This window comes from Callospermophilus lateralis, chromosome 3 (genome assembly GCF_048772815.1).
Source record: "Callospermophilus lateralis isolate mCalLat2 chromosome 3, mCalLat2.hap1, whole genome shotgun sequence".
In the NCBI taxonomy this organism is placed as follows: domain Eukaryota; kingdom Metazoa; phylum Chordata; class Mammalia; order Rodentia; family Sciuridae; genus Callospermophilus; species Callospermophilus lateralis.
Genome location: NC_135307.1, coordinates 179265879 through 179284815, shown reverse-complemented (window position 1 = coordinate 179284815; position 18937 = coordinate 179265879). Strand labels below are relative to the sequence as shown.

Here is an 18937-nt window from a genome sequence, read left to right as displayed (position 1 = left end):
GCAAAATATTTAATTGATGGATTTGGGAAGACTAATCTAAAATAACTACAATGTTAAGTATTAACTTACAAATAACTATTTAATTTTCTCTATTTTATAGAAGTAACTATTGGGAGCTCCTATAAAGAAAATCATAGATAACACCAACAAATTACTCTGAAGAGTTTCCAAAATTGCCCTGCTAGTTTTTACTGAAGATCTTAATCTTCCAGCAAAAGAGATATAGGCACACAAAGGAGAATGGAAAGAATGAGTGCTTACAGTGAGTACTAGAAGTTAATTTCTGTGCCAAGTAATCCATACTCAAGACCTGACAAAATCCTCAAATTATTTCTGTAGAATAAGTATTCATAATACCTATTACCAATTATTAACCATACCCATTTTTGAAGATGAGAAAACTTGGGTTCAGGAAGTTTAAGTAATTTGTCCAAGCTCATGCAGCCAATAAGAAAAGGAATCAAAACAAATACACGGGTCTTCCTAACTCCAAAGACTGCCATATGATGTTCCCAGGTGTCTGAAAGCTACCCTTTAAGGGAGAAAGAGACAAAGAAGAAGCAAAACGACCGGGACTGGATAGTACAGAACCTTAACCATGAAAACAGAGCTGTTTTTCTGTTCTGAGCCCTGAAATCAAACAGAACAACCATGGTAGACTTTACTCTGCATAGCTCCAAATGACAAAGTTGGTACTAGTATAGGAAATAATAAAGATGCATATTTCAAAAGAACAAAACCAAAGTTCCAAGAACAAAGAACCCAGAAGGAGATGAATTGTATGCCTCATGCTGCTGAGATCAAAAGCATGGAGAGTGAATAGCAGAGAGCTAATAAATCAATGACTGGACACCACTGTCCACACCAGACAGAGTATTCCTATACTGGGATCCCTTCCCACATTAAAATTCCATGATTTCTTTTAGATGGTTCCCTAGACCCTACATCTATATGACAACAAAGGCATATTTGTGCACATTAGTAAGGAAAGTACACAGATAAATAAGATACAAAGGCCTGGAACTAGAACATGAACTTATAGTTTGTGTACGCTGTCTTTAACCTACAAAGCAGGGCTTCTGAAAAGCACTCCAAAGTTTTATAAAACCAGAGGTTTTTTTAATGGCTAACTAACGAATGGCATACTGTCACACTTTCATATAAAACACTTAAGACTCTAGAAGTTTCATTCGCTGAACAAAATATCTTCTGTCACTGTGAAGTTTTCAGAGTTGACTTTCATAACTACTATGCCATCAGTTAATTATCTATAAGCTTTAATTTAATTAGTTCATTGTTTCCTATATAAGCTTTGTTCTAACACACTAATAATAGTTACTGTCCTAGCCTTCCCAAATGTGCAAAATTCATTGAGTTCTTTCCTATATGAACAAAATTATCACTGAAGGTAAAAGTAACTTTCATTAGCCATACTATGCCTTTGAAGGTTTCCTTTCTAAGAATAGTAAATCATTGTTTGCTAACTGTCATGCCAAAATTTTAATCCCCAATGAGTCTATCACTTATTGAGTTTAAATGTGAACGATATTTGGAGCTCATAAATAAATGAGAAAAAAAAAAAAAAACAAACCTTGAACAGTTGGTGGGGCCAGAAGTATGTCATTGATCTGCAGAAGAAACAATAGTAAGACTTCCCAGGTTTCTCGGGCCATTATGGATGACTCACGGGCCAGTTTCTGAATGGCTCTCAGGACCTGTAAGCATAGTCGGGTCTGACTGGAGCCATGTTCCTGTCTGAAGAAGACAGACAGACATCACTGACAAGCCTGGAAGAGACAGCAATAGCTGAAGGATAGGCAGCTTACAGACACAGCAAGCTAGTCCAATGAGACTCCCTGAGAGTATCAGCAGACAGTGCTAGGCATACCCTCCTTGGTTTAAAGCTAATTCATTTATATTACACAGTTAGTACTCTGGGATCACAACCTTCCACTCCCTGAGAACTTAGAAAGCTTCCAAGAGAAAGGGGAATACTAGAATGCAAACCTTACGTCTGGATTCTCTATGTCTAAAATGTGCCTGGTACATAAAAGCAACACTCAATTAAGTTTTTACTAAATAAGTAAATACCTACAGCAACTCTTGCTGCTTAACCAAAGCACAAAGGCCCTTGTGCTTTAAAAAAAAAAAAAAAAATACACACACAATCACAAGGATTCTGCATGTGATTTACAGTGCTCACTAATACTAATGTCTGCTAGGGAAGAGCCTGGGAGGTCCATTGGAATGTCCAAAATTGGTGGGGTACGTAAGCATTGCCTCAAAGATGAGTACCTGCTTTAATAACAATGATGGGAGCTCCAAAGAATAACAGTTTTAAAATTCTCCTTGGTCTGCATGATTATATTTTTTCAAGGGAAGGGGGTCAATCTATAAAATAAATTATTGTGTCTGGGATTAAAGAGGAAGATAAAAGTCCAAACCCCAGGGGGCTAGGGATATACTTCAGTTGGCAAAATGCTTGCCTTACATGCACAAGGCCCTGGGTTTGATCCCACCACCACAAAAAAAAAAAAAAAAAAAAAAATTCCTAATCCCAGTCCCTCACCCCATTTCCCAAGGTGGATCACCTGAAAATTTTGAGAATAGGAGAGAAACCACTATATAAGCAAATAGTGAGCTGACCTCCAGATTTCTCATTTCAATTCCAAGACAGAATCTACAATATTACTTTAAAACAACAACAACAACAACAATAACAAAAACCCTGAAACCAAGTTTCTGTATATTGTGATTTGTCACAAAGAACTGACAGAAATATGTCTGATTCAGGGTAGGGAATTTCAAAGCCTCCTCAAGAAATTCCCCAAAGGGCGGGGGAAAGAGTGCTCCTTTCCTTCCTCAACAATAGAATAGAGAATCCCAGATTCCAGATCATTACCCAGAAAACTGGTCACCTACCCTGGAGTTACAATAGAATAGAGAATCCCAGATTCCAGATCATTACCCAGAAAACACTTACCCTGGAGTTACATTGCAATCAAATGACACCACTAAATTTTCTCTTAAAAAAACAAACCTAAAGCAAAATGAAAAGACAATCACCTAGGAAGGGCCAAGAGCTCAAAAAAGCAAGGAAATATCCCACATTCAGCTGGAGGTCAATCCAGTCCATTTAAATTCATGAGGCTCAAGTTCATCTTTGTTGCAGTGGCTTACTTGAGGAAGAACAAAATATTACATAGTAAGCCAGGCATGGCAGTGCACACCTGTAATCCCACAGACTCACGAGGCTGAGTTCAAGGCTAGCCTTGGCAATTTAGTGAGACCCTGAATCAAAATAAAAAATAAAAAGGGCTAGGATGAAGTTTAGTGGTAAAGAAGCCCTGGGTTCAACCCCCAGTACCAAAAACAAAACAAAACAAAATTACATAATAGCCCAAACCTTACCTAGTCATAGAAGAGGAAGCCCACAATAAGAAATAAAAATACCAATAGTGGTCCTGGGGCTAACTCTTCCAAACTAGCAATAACATACTGCATGCCTCCATTGGTACTTGAGGCTTATTCACTATTTCCAGGTACCTTCCCAGTAACAGGAAAGGAAATAAATGCTCTTCTGTATGTTAGTTTCATTCAAAAGGCCTACATTTGGGTTCAATCCCCAGCACCATACACACAAAAAAGGCCTAAATTCAGGAGCAGGATCCAAATTCCTAATGCTAGGAGAAACAATCTTTATATAAAAGTGAGCAGAAAGTCTAAACACCAGAGATTTTTCTTTCCTCCAATATCCTTAAATGTAACTTGTGGTATTAAGTAAAACTATTTTAGAACAGGAGCCACTAAACTATGGCCAATAGGTTAAATTTGGCCTACCCTGTGCTTTCATAAGTTCTAATGGAACAGAGCCATGCTCCTTTGTTTATGTAGTCTATGGCTGCTTTCCTGCTGCACTAGCAGGGTTGACTAGTTCCAACACCACATGGCCTGCAAAGCTGAAGATATCAATACCCAGCTCTTCACACACACAAAAAAAAGTTTGCTGACCTTTGCTTTAGAATATCCTTACATTTCTTAAAACACAGTACATTTGAGCTATTAAAACCCTCATCAACTTTAAAGATGGCTTACTTTTCACTAATTTTGAAAAACAAACAAATAAACTGAAGGGCAAAAGAGAAAAGGGTACATCTACTCTGACTTGGGTTTCTAACAAAATGGTGAAGGCAGTTTCCCATATTTTGAGAGTCAGTTTATGTAAAAACAATTAAGGAAAACGACAAATTTGCTCTGAATTTTTTAAAACTGACACTTCCAAAATTAGATCATAACTCCCAATATTTAACACTATAAAATATTCAACTAATCTTCATATAACTTTATTGGCCAGGAGAACTCTAACTCAGTTCAGTGCCTTTTCAGAATGGATTAATCTTATGCATACATACTTTGGAGAAAACAATTACCAAATAGTAGAACAATTAATAAAGTAGTCATGTTTCTCAAAAAGAAAAGTAAACACAAAGCCCAATTAACTCAAAGACCATTAGTTTTTGTTTTTTGATTTTTTTCCTAGCAGTTCAAAGTAACTAAGCACTGAGAAATGGTAAAGGTACAAAGAAAGAGATACAATACCAATACTACTCATAAGATCATCCCATACGCAAAGAAAAAAATTCAGTAAATTGGTCTTCTGGGATAATAAGAAAGATTAAAACTAGGCTGGGGTTGTGGCTCAGTGATACAGCACTTGCCTAGCAGTGGGAGGCACTGGGTTTGATCCTCAGCACCACATAAAAATAAATAAAGTTATTATGTCCATCTACTGCTAAAAATATTTTTAAAAGAAAAAAAGATTAAAAACTATAACATTTTAAAAGAATCTACTTGCCTACAACTTGCTAATTACTCTTGAGACATTTCTTGTTATTATTTCCACTTGTAGTCAATAAATACAAGAAACAGGCTTTTGATACACACCTAATATAGTACTAGTACTGCATCTGGTACAGTAGAAAACCCAAAATATAGACAACTCGGTTTCTGCTCTCAAGCTGGTTAGATGGGAAAAGGAAACACATTTTAAAGGATAAGCAACAAAACACTGAGATACAAGAGTTATATAGGAAGTACCCTACAAATTCAGAGGGGGGTGTGTTTACTGTGAGCCGGTGGGCTGGAAACTGGTAAGGCTTCTCATTGCAAGACTGAAATTAAAATGAAGCAATAAAAGTGAGATGTGGACAGAGAGGTGATAGAAGGAAAAGGAAGAGGACAAAGGGAAGATGATGATGGGACAGATCTTTAAGGAGTCTTAAATGAATGTTTACTTTATGAGTCTGACTAAACAGCAGTTCTCACAGAATTAGCAGCAGCTAATCTAGTTAAGGGCCAGATTACAACTTGTACTTCCTAACAGGTAAAGTTTATACCTGAATCTATTACCAAAGTCCTTAATGGAGACTTGTTTTTTTTTTGTTTTGTTTTGTACCTGCAGGGGTAGGGTGGGGTGAGTACTAGGAATTGAACCCAGGGGCTCCTTACCATTGTGGTATAGGCCCAGTCTTTTGTATTTTATTTTATTTTGAGATAGGGTCTTGATAAGTTGCTGAGGCTCTCACTAAGTTGTTGAGGTTGGTCTTGAACTTGCAGTTCCCCATCTTAGTCTTCCAAGTCTCTGGAAGTGTGCACTCAGAGACTTGGAAGATTAAGATGGAAGACTACAAACAGCCAAGACTTGTCTTCTTTAATTTGGATTTTCCAAAGCAAATTTCATTCTAAATTTAGGAAGTTAAAATTCAGAAAGTTGGTTTTTGAGTGATTCAAAGTCCTTCATCATCTGACAGACCAAAGTTCTGGTTCTCCCAACTAGAACTTTTCTAAAAGGAGAAAAACCTCACTGCCCCTTTCAGACATAAAACAATATCTGAAAACAGACACTCATAAATAGGCAGGCAACTAATGCTTTCTTCTCCATTCTTTTCTTTATTTCCCAGAATCTATTATAAGGATATATAATAACTGTATGTGTGTGTGTGTGTGCAGCACACACATGCAGTAAGGATGGGACCCAGGGCCTTGCATGTGCTAAGCAAGCACTTCACCACTAAGCTGTACCTTCAACCCCAGCAGACATAATAGTTTCACAATCAGGAAAAAAAAAAAGTAAGCACAAACAAGGCAGATGTTCTACATTTTGATATTTAAGACCTTTTCCTCAGAAAATAGGAAAAAAATAGTAACAAATTTTCAAGAGTAGTCTTTAGGCCCATCATAAATTTGGCTATAATAATTTCAAGCTTTCTTTCTTTTTTTTCTCTAAGCTTCATCTTCTCACAGGGAAGATTCATTTAAGTTAGAAGGCTTAGTTGCCTTTAGCTCAAGTGGAGACAAGCCTTATGTCAGGCAAAAGTATGTTTTTTTGAGCACTATATTTAATAGCTATCAGATCTTAGAAGAAAAGCCAAAATCCTTTAAAATGAACACACAACTATTTATAACTCCTGGTAAACATTATATAAGCCCATCTTTCTGATTCATATTAATATACTCTTTAACTGAATAAGTCAATGGTCAAAGAACTAATGATGAAATCAGCTTCTATATATAATAAAGTAACATTTATGAATGTTTTGTTATGGTCTAAATAATAAGCCAGATAGACGGGTATATCTTACCTTGGTACAAAAAGATTTTGTAGGTGTTTTAGTATACTTTGAACATATAGATTAGGCTCTTTAATAACTGGCAATGGAATAGAATCTTTCGGCAACACTAAAGCCATAATCCAGTCTGTATACACATCAACACAATATTTTACAGTCTCTCCATCCAGTGGAAGGGTCAGTCCATAGCAAATTACTTCCATGGTCCATTTTACCTAAACAAAAGAAAATATCCATATAGAATTATTACATATCCCTATCTATATCTCAGGAGACTAAGTTAAAATGATAAGCTTTTTTATTGCCAAAAACCTCTAAATTGATATTATACTTATCTATATATATATATATATATATATATATATATATATATATAAAATTTATTCTGGAAATACAATTTTCATGTGTCAGACATTAACATTTCCCAAGTCAAAGGATTTCAGATTTTTTTTTTTTTTTTTTTTGTACCGGAGATTGAACACAGGGGCACTTAACCACTCAGCCACATCTCCATCCCTTTTTATGTTTTATTTAGAGACAGGGTCTCCATAAGTTGCTGAGGCTGGCTTTGAACTCACAATCCTCCTGCCTCAGCCTCTCAAGTCGCTGGGATTACAGGAATCCACCACTGCAACTGGCTCTGAAAATAAATTATTTTTACCCTTTAGACATTATTACTGTTCCCTCTGTGAAATAAAGTTATTTCAATTTTCCATAAATACTGGAAGCACAAAAATAGAAAATTTTAGATTTTTTTTCTCTATTTAATTTGCAACAGGAATATGTATCATTTATGAAATCAGATACATAAATTCAATCTCCTTCCATCTCCAGATTATACAACAGTAATAGGAGCAAATGACAGGAAGGAAAAGGGCTCTTGTTTTACAACTGTCTTCTCTGCCAAAGAAAACAATACTTAAAATGGGTAGGTGTCAAGGGACTGGAGGTGGGTAAGATATTTTTTAAACATTTTTATTGGAGCATTATAGTTACACACAAAAACTGGATTCATTTTGAGGGTAAGATCTTAACAAGGCACTTGGCTGTACTACAGGAGTCCCAGCCTCCTGACCCCCCTGAATTACATACTAAGGGCTGAAATTGCCCAAGAGACTGGTAAAATATTGTTTGCAGTCATAAAGAGTGGATGCAGTGCTCTGAGAAAGGAGAAATACCCCAATTCGGAAAAGAATAGGATACTATATTCCAGACCCTACAGACTTTAATATTTAAGGGAATACCAAACAAAATTCTGGGACCAATTTAAGTAGATGATCAGTGAACACTTATAAAAAGGGAATATAATCACTAAGAACCAATCTGCTCAAAAAAAAATCAAGTTATGCCAGACAAGCTTCATTCCTTTACTAATTAGGATTCCTGTGAGCTAACAACTGTATAGTCCTTGCAATTTATAAACCACTTGCATAAAAATCATCTAACTATCATATTAACCCTGTGTGAGAGGGTAATTGTTCTCAGTTTACACATAAGAAAACTGAAACGGGGCATAGTTAAGGTACACAGGTAATCCCATTGACCTAGGAGGCTAAGGCAGGAAAACTGCAACTTCCAGGCCAGCCTCAGCAAATTAGAGAGACCCTCAGCAATTTAGCAAGACCCTGTCTCAGGATAAAAAAAGAAAAAGTGGGGGCTGGGGTTGTGGCTCAGTGGTAGAGCGCTCACCTAGCACATGCGTGGTGCTGGATTCGATCCTCAGCACTACATAAAATAAAATAAAATAAAGGTATTATGCCCAACTACAACTAAAAAACAAAATATTAAAAAAAAAAAAAGAAAGAAAAGGGCTGGGGACATAGCTCAGTGGTAAAGCACCCCAGGGTTCAATCCCCCAGTACCAAAAAGAAGGAAAAAAAAGAGAGAGAGGAAAGAAAACTTTAGTTTAGCAAGTTTAAGCAATTTAGTCCATCACTGTTTGGTAAATGGTGAAGCTAAAAACTTGAACCCTGGGCTGGGGTTGTGGCTCAGCAGTAAAGTGCTCGCCTCATACGTGCAAGACCCTGGGTTCGATCCTCAGCACCACATACAAAAATAAACACGTGAAATAAAGGTGTTAACTAAAAAAATAAATATTAAAAAAAAAACTTGAATCCTGGTCTTCTAACTAGAAATTTGAAGCTATTCTTAATTAATTAATATCTTTCTCTGGCACAGGGTATCCAGGCTTTAGCAAGAAATTTCCTTATGACAAGATAGAGACATATATCCCATAAGATAATGAAATACCTGGGTGTACAACTAGTCAAGATATTAAAAGAAAAATCACAATAGATTACTATACCAAGATATTTCAAAAACAGGTTCCATCCACTGGTATGCCAAAGGCCCTGCCAAGATTTTTTTTTCTTCAGTACTAGAGATGGAACCCAGGGCCTTATACATGCTAAGCAAGAGCTCTACCACTGAGCTATGACCTCAGCCCCTGCCCCAAAATTTTAATTTAACAACAGATTACATGTTGATCATCTGTAGCTATCATAAAGATAAAAACAGTGGCGAGCTGTTTGGACAGAAATTCAGGATTCGAAAAGACTTAAAACGAAAATTAAAATTAAATATGAAAAGATATGTACATGTATAACATGTTTAAAACTCAAAAACTACAAAGGCTCAAAGTAGAAAATACATGGTTTAACAGCAATAAATGTTAAGGTCTACAGCAACACAGTGAAGCTGTGACAAATTAGGAGTGGCTGACAAATTAGGAGTGGTTTGTCAGGTTTTAGAAACACAAGAGATCTTAAAGGAAGTTGCAGGTCACTAAATATCAGATAAAAAGAAAAAGGAGAAAACATCTTTGGTAATATCTTCACACAGTAGTTGAATTGTATAATTCTAGAAGATACAGTATTCAAGAACTACTCTCATCTCCTCTAGAGGGTAGGAAAGGAGAATAAACAAGGGCTACACTAGGGAGCCTCTATCTACCCATGGGAAGGTAGCAAGGGGTCATAGCCACAACCAGAGGAGTGTGCCAGGGCCTGTGCTAAGGGGTAAGTCTAGGAGCCTTTGGTGAGAGAAAAATGCTCCTCTAACTGAGGGACTTCACCCTTTAGTGATCTACGGCCAAAAAGAGTATCAACAAACTGCCTCTAAGTCTAAGTCTAATCTGTCCTCGATGAAAGATCAAAAAGTAAGGAGGTGCCAGGTACAGTGGTGCACACTTGTAATCCCAGCAACTCCAGAGGCTGAGATAGGATGATCACAAGTTCAAAGCCAGCCTGAGCAGATTACCAAGGTACTTCTCAACTCAGTAAGACTCTGTCTCTGAATAAAATATAAAAAAGGGTCAGGGCTGTGGCTCAATGGTTAAGCACCCCTGGGTTCAATCCTGGTACCAAAAACAAAACAAAAAAATACAGAGGAAAAAAGGATCTAAGAAATTGGTAAAGGGTTTGGTACACCTGAAGCCTGAAGGTTGCATGAGTTTCCTCAAGGAGACAAAGTTTTAATTGTACATCTTAGCTAAATCTCATACTAGCAAGGTCCTACAGAATTGCCCCATTCTTGGGACTCCTTTATCACTTTCCACTGAGGTTAATCCAATCCCCTACACCCAAGAACAGAGGACAAGCTCCAAGGTGAACTACTCCAACAGTCCCTTATCTTTAGAAATGGCAAGCATGACTTGGGCTTACAACATGAAGAGCTCATCTGCTCTATAGCACTCGTCTCTCTTTTTTTTTTTTTTTGTTCCTGGAAATTGAACCTAGGGGTGATTTATCACTCGGTTATATTACTAGAGATAGGGTCTCACTAAATATCTTACTAGAGATAGGGTCTCGCTAAATTGCTGAGGCTGGCCTTGAACTTGCAATCCTCCTGCCTCACTCTCGTGAGTCTCTGGGATTACAGGTGGGCACCACCACACCCAGTTTCTATGGTACTCTTAAAGGGACTGAGAAGATGGAAGAGCTCAAATTCAGCCATACATGTAGCCTGAAAATTTGATGTAAAATGGGCTTTTAGTTAGGGGGTATCTGGAGGTAGGAATGAGGGCTTCCAAAAACACCCAGAAATAGAAATTAGGGGAAAGAATCTAACATTCAAGTCTCTGTCTTGGGCCCTTAACTCAAGTGGAGAATTGGGCATGGCTAGCTGAAAGCCCCAGTAATGCAAAGGTAAAATCCATTCCTTATAATCTCTACAAACTCCAAACCCCACCCCTCAATCTCAAAGAGATCAAGACTGAGAAGTCACAGAACATTGGGCAGAACTTCATTTAAAAATCAACATTAAATAAACTTTTCAGTAGCAAATTTATATTTTCACATAATAGAAGGAAATGAATCAACACTTACTTCTTTGTCAGTTTTTAACAAACTCTCACTACCAGTCACTGAAGGGGTGCCTAATGCCTGCCCAAGAGGACGAACTACTGCATTTGCGACCTCTCGCCCAACGCTCTCTGGATAGCTGTGCAGCACACTGGTATGACCCTGATCATTCTGAATCACCAAATGCAGGGACCTCCACTCAGAGTACATCGTGCCGCTAAAGTACTAACCAAATGGCACCTGAAAAGACAAAACAGAAATGCATGTCAAATTATACTACTGCAAATTAGTAAAAAATTTACTCTAGGTGACAAGATGTTTTAAAAGGCAATAAACATACAATAGCTAGAAAACAGAAAAAAATAATATCTAAATGTTTAGGAATATCACAAAATGACCTCAAGATGAAATAGGAAGGCAGAACCCTGAGAAGCAGCTGTCTGAGCACTTCTCCAAAAAATCCTCAGAAGGGCTGGGGATGTGGCTCAAGCGGTAGTGCGCTCGCCTGGCATGCATGTGGCCCCGGGTTCGATCCTCAGCACCACATACAAACAAAGATGTTGTGTCTGCCAAAAACTAAAAAATAAAATATTAAAAAAAAATCCCCCAGAAGCCCTAGAGAAAATGGCCACTGTGCAGGGGAATAAAATGACCAGCTCTGGGATCCTTACAACATGAAGATGGTTCCATAAGGTGGGGTGGGGAGAATGAAGTACTCTAAAGAGGAAAGGAGACAAAAAGATTTCACTCAGACCCAGATTTTTTAGTTAACAGTTTTGAGCAACACAGTCCCCATTTATGCATGGTTTCACTTTCCAGTTTCAGTTACCCAGAGTCAACTGTGTACCAAAAATATTAAATGAAAATTTCCAGAAACCATGGTACCCTGAGTAGCATGATGAAATTTTGAGCCATCCCAGCCCATCCTGCTTGGGCTGTGAACCATCCATTTGTCTAGTATATCCACACTGTATGTGTTACCCGTCCCACTGGTCACTTAGAAGCCATCTCCATTATCTAATTGTCATGGTATACAATGCTTATGTTCAAGTAACCTCTATTTTACCTAAAAATGGTCCCAAAGTGCAAGAGTAGTGGTGTTAGCAACACAGATATGCCAAAGGTAAGCCACGAAATGATCACTTTGAGTGAAAAAAGGAAAGTTCTTGACCGAAAAAGAGAAAAAAATCCTGTGCTGAGGTTACTAAGCTCTATAATTAGAATGACATGTCTATCAATGAAATTGTGAAAGAAAAAGAAATTCATATTAGTCTTACTGTTGGATCTCAAACTGCAAAGGCTACTGCCATAGTAAGTGAGAAGTGCTTAGTAAAGATGGAAAAGGCATTAAATTTGTGGATAAAAAACATAAACAGAAAAATGTGCTCTAATAGCAACATGTTTGTGCCAGAAAGTGTGGAGCCTATACCAGCCTGTAGGGTTCAGTACTACCTAAGGATTCAGACATGCACTAGAGGTCTTGGAACATCTCTCCATAAAGGAGAGACAACTGCTCCTATTATGCACTAAAAACATACCCCTGCAATTTTCTACCAACATCCTCAAATTAGACTTTCAAATTCTTTGAGAATAATTCATTTCTTGCAAGAACATCACTCAAATTTCCAGGAACAGATCTCTGGAATTCACAGTATTCTTTAGAAAACATTTTAAAGGCAGTCACTTATTATATATTTACTACATTTTACTCATGCAATCATCAAAACAACCTTATGAATATGCAATAATGTTATGCCTATTTCACAGATGAAAAAGTCAACAGTATAGATAAGTCTGCTTCTTACATGAGGCTCCAGAGCTCTAGCAGGATAGAGCTGGATTCTGAACCCAAATCTGCTGGGCTCCAATACACATGGCACATACCGCCTCCCCCTATCCTATACATTCTCCCCACCTGGTACTGCTTCTGCACATGCTGTTGCTCTCCATGAAGTTATATCTAAGTTGGCCATACAAATGAGGAATTTTAGTTGCAGAAAACACACCTGTATGAATGCAATGTAAATACTACAACCATAGAAATCATACTCAGAGAATTGAGAATGTTTAGTCCTTTTCAACTCATTTCTATCACCTTTTCTGAATGTTTACTCAGCCCGTAGTTTAAGCAAAATACACAGGTACAATGAATCTTTTAAAAGTTCTACCCCTTTGGGGGGCTAGGGCTGTAGCTCAGTGGTAGAGTGCCCACCTCGCACATGTGAGGCACTGGGTTCAATCCTCAGCACCAAATAAAAATAAATAAAGATACATATATATATATTAAAAAAAAGTTCTACCCCTTTGGGACTGGGGTTGTGGCTCAGTGGTAACGTGTTTGCCTAGTATGCCTGAGGCACTAGGTTCGATTCTCAGCACTACATACAAATAAATAAAATAAAGGTCCATCAACAATTAAAAATATATATATATAAAAAATTCTACCCCTTAAGTTACTTCTTCTTCAAAGTGAGAAGAGACTAGCATTGTTTAATTTTATCCTGCAAAACTTCATTCCAGCTCACTAAATATTAGTGTTTTTTCAAGAGCATATGGCATTTGCAAATCTTTAGTCTACAGAATGAAAATCAAACTCCTTAGCCTGACAATGTCATTCACAGTCTAGTCCCAAACTACCTTTCTTTCTTTGTTCCATATACAGAAACCCATCACTTTCTCTCTCCTCTATCATCCTACTCAAACTACTCAGCTTCTTTTGGAGTCTGAGAAACTCCGGGCCTAGCAACCATATGAGGATCTTCTGATTGCCTTCCTCTGAATCTGTCCCTGCAAATTAAAAGGCAGGAGGAAAAGACCACTATCTAACAAGGTACCTATAATTTAATGGAAGAGTGGATGTGTCTGACAACTGAAATTGCTTCAGGTTCCTTATGATTTATAAGGAATTCTCCTAAGAATATCCTGGTACCTCCCTGAAATAAGCACTCTTAGAAATGGGGAAAAAAGGAAAGCTCTAATAGGCAGCCATCATTATCAGAAGATAACTTATTCCCATACATTTTTCTTCTTTATTAACACATATATACACACAAGTATATGGATGTCATACAATATACATATAACATATATACAGTATAATGTACATATACAATACATAGTCTCTTATATAAATGCACAAGGATATTTTATTACAGGGATTTTTTAGTGTAGTTTTCACCCTTTCATTTTTATTTTGGCTTTATTCCCTGTCCAAATAACTTACTTCCCTGGATGATCATGTTAACAACTTAATACTTTCTCCTATTTCTTGCTCCACCCTACCTCAAATGCATTAAAATAATTTATATCACACACATCTAAGGATTATATACTTTTTTGGTATTTAATTTTATTTTCTCCATTCAATAGTAAATATTTCATGAATATTCTACCAACTAATAAGATTTTTTTGCTGGCTGTGTAACAGTCCATGGTACGGGTGTAGCATAAATTATTCAATCAGTTTCTAATAATGTACATTTGCATCATTTCCTTTTATTCTTTTGTCATCTGAAAATGATGATGTAATAAATATGTTTGTTCATGTATCTTTAAGAGTAGCCTTTCTATTTCTATGGAATAGGTTTTCAAAGAGTGAAACTGTTAGATCAAAGGGTAAATATATATATTTTTTTTTTTTAAGAGAGAGAGAGAGAGAGAATTTTTAATATTTATTTTTTAGTTTTCGGCGGACACAACATCTTTGTTTACATGTGGTGCCGAGGATCAAACCCGGGCCGCACGCATGCCAAGCAAGCGCGCTACCACTTGAGCCACATCCCCAGCCCTGGGTAAATATATTTTTAATGTGAAAAGGTTTTGCCAGACTGCTCCCCAAAAAAGCTGTAGCAACTCCCATATATATTAGGAATCAATTAATCTTTTCCTGCTAGGAATCAGCATTATTTATAAATTTGCTAATTTGATAGGTATGAGGTAAAAATGTCATTGTTCTAGCCAAGTATTTACTTTTATTTTACAACTTCTGGATTTTTTATTTGTTTTAAGTTGTAGTTGGACACAATACCTTCATTTGATTTATTTATTTTTACGTAAAATAAATAAATAAAATTGCTGAAGATTGAATCTAGAGCCTCAAGCGTGCTAGGCAAGCGCTCTACCACTGAGCGACAACCCCAGCCACCAATTTCTGGTTCTAAAGGTTTCTACTCCCTATGCCCTCTACCAATGTTTTTCAAACTGGGATCATGAAATAAATAAAACGGGAAATATTTCTACTTTTAAAAATTATGGAAGAGGACATACATCAAGGGCTTCACACATAGTAAAGGCAAGCAATGTTCTGTGAACTTGTTTCATTTTTTTACAAATGTGTTATGTTCTGGGTCCCAATGTAAAATACATTTCATATTATCAGTCGTGGTAAAGAAGTTTGAAAACATCACCCTAATGAGTACATGTAATGTCCTAGATTTCCCTGCAAGACATCAAGGGGTTTAACACATTTTAGTTTTATATTCATATGGAATTTACTTCTACAAGTGATAGAATTTACTTTCCTACAAGTATAGGAAAGGTTCAATTTTATTTTTTTTCTCAATACACAGTTGTGCCAGTATCATCTATTAAAAATATGTCCTCCTTATCTCACTGAACTGAAATGCCAATTTTGTCATATATTAAATTCTCATTTATACTGAAATCTATGACTATTCTGTTCAACTATGCCAAGCACATAAAACATTTCAATATCTTGAAAGGAAATCCCTTCTACTCTGCTCTTTTTTCAAGTTTATTAGTTATTCAAGGCAGTTAGTTATTCTTTCATATAAAATTTATAATTTTGCTCGGGAGGTTGAGACAGAAGGATCACAAGTTCAAAGCCAGCCTCAGCAACAAAGAGGCACTAATCCCAACTCAGGGATGGCTTTTCAATTAGCAGGAGTAGTATGAACAGTTAGTTACATAGGGTGTGAAAGAATTTGTTTGGTTTGAGCAATCATCAGTAGTTATTTGTGGCTACAGCTTGGAGTGTTTGTAGACATTGACAGTAAAAGGTGATAGAATCAGAATTTTAATTAGAATTCTAAGCAATATTTTATTTATTGTTGATTATTTTAAATTGGGAAAAATATATATATATATTTATTTTTTGGTACTGGGATTGAACTCAGGAGCACTCAACCACTGAGTCACATCTCCAGCCCTATTTTGTATTTTATTTAGTTAGAGTCAGGGTCTCACTGAATTGCTTATTGCCTCACTATTGTTGAAGCTAGCTTTGAACTCACAATTCTCCTTTCTCAGCCTCCCAAGCCACTGGGATTACAGGCATGTGCCATTGCACCTGGCTAACATTAGGCTTTTCTGAGTGGGAACCTTAACTCTTGAATTCTTGAGAAGTCCCTGACACACAGTGGATAATTAATAAATGTTAGAGCATGTCAAGGTTTACCAATGGGGGAAAAGGAAGATATCAGCACATATTCCCTCTATTCCACTAATGTATGTCTCAAGCTCTAATGTCATATACAAATAAAAGTTGAAAAATATCAACTTGTTTTAAGATAATTATTAGTAAATATAAATGCTGAATGATTTCCAAATATTAAAAGAATAATTAATATTTATCTATTCCAAACAATACATTATTGGAGAAAAAAATTTAAGAGGGAAAAAATAAATAAAATAAAAAGCCAAACTAGCTCTTTTACATTTTTAATTAATTTATTTATTTGTATTAACATAGAGGCTAAAAAATGTAAAACAAATGGCAAATATTATATTTCCTAGAGAAATCTGATTAGAGGGATTGAGAATATATTTCCTTTTTTATTTTTTAAAATTTATTTATTCTGGGGGGTTGTGGCTCAGTGGTAGAGTGCTTGCCTAGCATGTGAAAGGTCCATCAATAACTAATAAAAATATTTTTTAAATTTTATTTGTTCTAATCAGTTATACATGACAGCAGAATGCTCTTCAATTCATTGTACACAAATGGAGCACAATTTTTTACTTCTCTGGTTAAATTTGAAGTAGGGTCCCACCATTTGTGCAATCATACATGTACCTAGGATAATCATTCCATCATCTTTCCTATCCCCATGCCTGCCTCCTTTGCCCAATCCAAAATTCGTCCACTCATCCCATGCCCCTCCCCATTATGGATTAGCATCCACTTATCAAAGAAAACATTCAGTCTTTGGTTTTTTGGGATTGAAAAAGCTAAACTAGCTTTTAAACTCCACTGTACACATAAGAATCATCTAGAAGACTCTAGTTGAAATGCAGATTCCTGGGCGCCATCTCTAGAAAATTTTGGTTCTGTAGGTTTAGGCTTGAGTCTATGAATATGCATTTTTAAGAAACAGCTACTAGTCATAGGGATGTAGCTCAGCAGTTGAGTGCTTGCCTATAATGTATAAGCCCCTAGATTTAACTTCCAGTACTGTAAAAGAAAAGAATTGGCTACCACTCCTCCAAATCTGAAGAATGGAGTACCATTCTTTTAAAAATTCTACAAAAGACCAATCAAAGCAGAATCAATAGCTCTTAAATTCTACCCTATTCAAAACATTTTTAAAGTTTTTAAATGTAATATATTTCCATTCTCTAAACAGTAATTTTTAAATGACTGAATGTAAGAAAATGAAATAAATGCCGTTTTGGGGTTTGAGGGAGGTTTTTTTGGTATCAAGGATTGAAGCCTGGGATGATTAACCACTGAGCTACATTCCTTTTTATATTTTATTTAGAGACAAGGTCTTGCTAAGTTGCTTAGACTTGTTTTGAACTTGCAACCCTCCTGCCTCAGCCTCCCAAGCCTTGGGAATTACAGACATGCACTACCAACCCAGCTGAAATAAATGCTCTCAAGAAACCTGTAAATAGAAAGTTACAGAAAGACTACAATGAAAAAGTAGTCATAGGCACCCAATACTGAAATGTTGAAAGGTACATATCACAAAAACAGATGCTATATTTTAACAAAATACTAAAAAGAAAAAAATACATTAAGACAAAGAACTGGACTATGGTCACAAGCATATTAAGTAAAACAATGAAAGGGGGGCTGGGGTTGTAGCTCAGTGGTAGAGCATTTGCCTAGCATGTGTGAGGCCCTGGGTTTAATCCCCAGCACCACATAAAACTAAATAAACAAAATAAAGGTATTGCAACCAGCTACAACTAAAAATATTTTTAACAAAACAATGAAAGGAAAATAAACATCAGAAACAAACATAAAGAAATCAAAGAAGGGGCTGGGGATGTGGCTCAAGCGGTAGCACGCTCGCCTGGCATGCATGTGGCCCGGGTTCGATCCTCAGCACCACATACCAACAAAGATGTTGTGTCCGCCGAAAACTAAAAAAAAGTGAATATTAAAAAATTCCTGGAGCTGGGGATGTGGCTCAAGCGGTAGCGCACTGGCCTGGCATGAGTGCGGCCCGGGTTCGATCCTCAGCACCACGTACAAAGATGCTGTGTCCGCCGAAAACTAAAAAATAAATATTAAAAATTCTCTCTCTCTCACTCTCTCTCTTTTTAAAAAAAAAAAAATTCCCTCTCTCTCTCTCTTAAAAAAAAAGAAATCAAGAAGTTCAAAGTAAAGTAATTTTAAGGTATTATTTTTTTGTACCTATTAAACTAGCAAAACAAGCAGTAAAACTTAACTCTGTTTAGGAATAAGAACATACTCAAAACGTAAGGTCAATGATTTTTAATAGAAAAACCCTGCCCTCAAGGGGGGACTGTGAGAATATTAGGTGTGTTCGGGTTAACACAATGACTGGGTGGGCTGTTGGTATTTTCAGGCATTCAGGAAATCGAGACATCCTGCAATGCATGAGGCAGTCCTGCACAAAGAACAATTATACTACGTCTCATATGACTTTTAAACATCTGCCAGAAAAAATCACTGTTCTGAACTAAGTATCAAAATTCAACTCAATTTTACATATAAATACAACATAAATTTTAATACATTAAACTGTCTAGTAATAATTTATCATTCTAGGAAAATTCTATCCCTAATGGCCATGCCAC

At 36.5% G+C, this 18937-nt stretch overlaps 1 protein-coding gene across 4 annotated transcripts in view; it reads right to left on the bottom strand.

The window, feature by feature from the left end:
* Ralgapb (Ral GTPase activating protein non-catalytic subunit beta) overlaps nt 1-18937 on the bottom strand; it is a 106502-nt gene that overhangs the window by 79074 nt on the left and 8491 nt on the right. For all 4 annotated transcript variants that reach the window (XM_076851839.1, XM_076851840.1, XM_076851841.1 and 1 more), the window contains exons 2-4: nt 10955-11170; nt 6642-6844; nt 1592-1755 (exon numbers count right to left, since the gene is read on the bottom strand). In XM_076851839.1, coding sequence (XP_076707954.1) covers nt 1592-1755; nt 6642-6844; nt 10955-11140 — 553 coding nt within the window. In that variant the 5' untranslated portion in view covers nt 11141-11170. The remainder of the gene's footprint in view (nt 1-1591; nt 1756-6641; nt 6845-10954; nt 11171-18937) is intronic.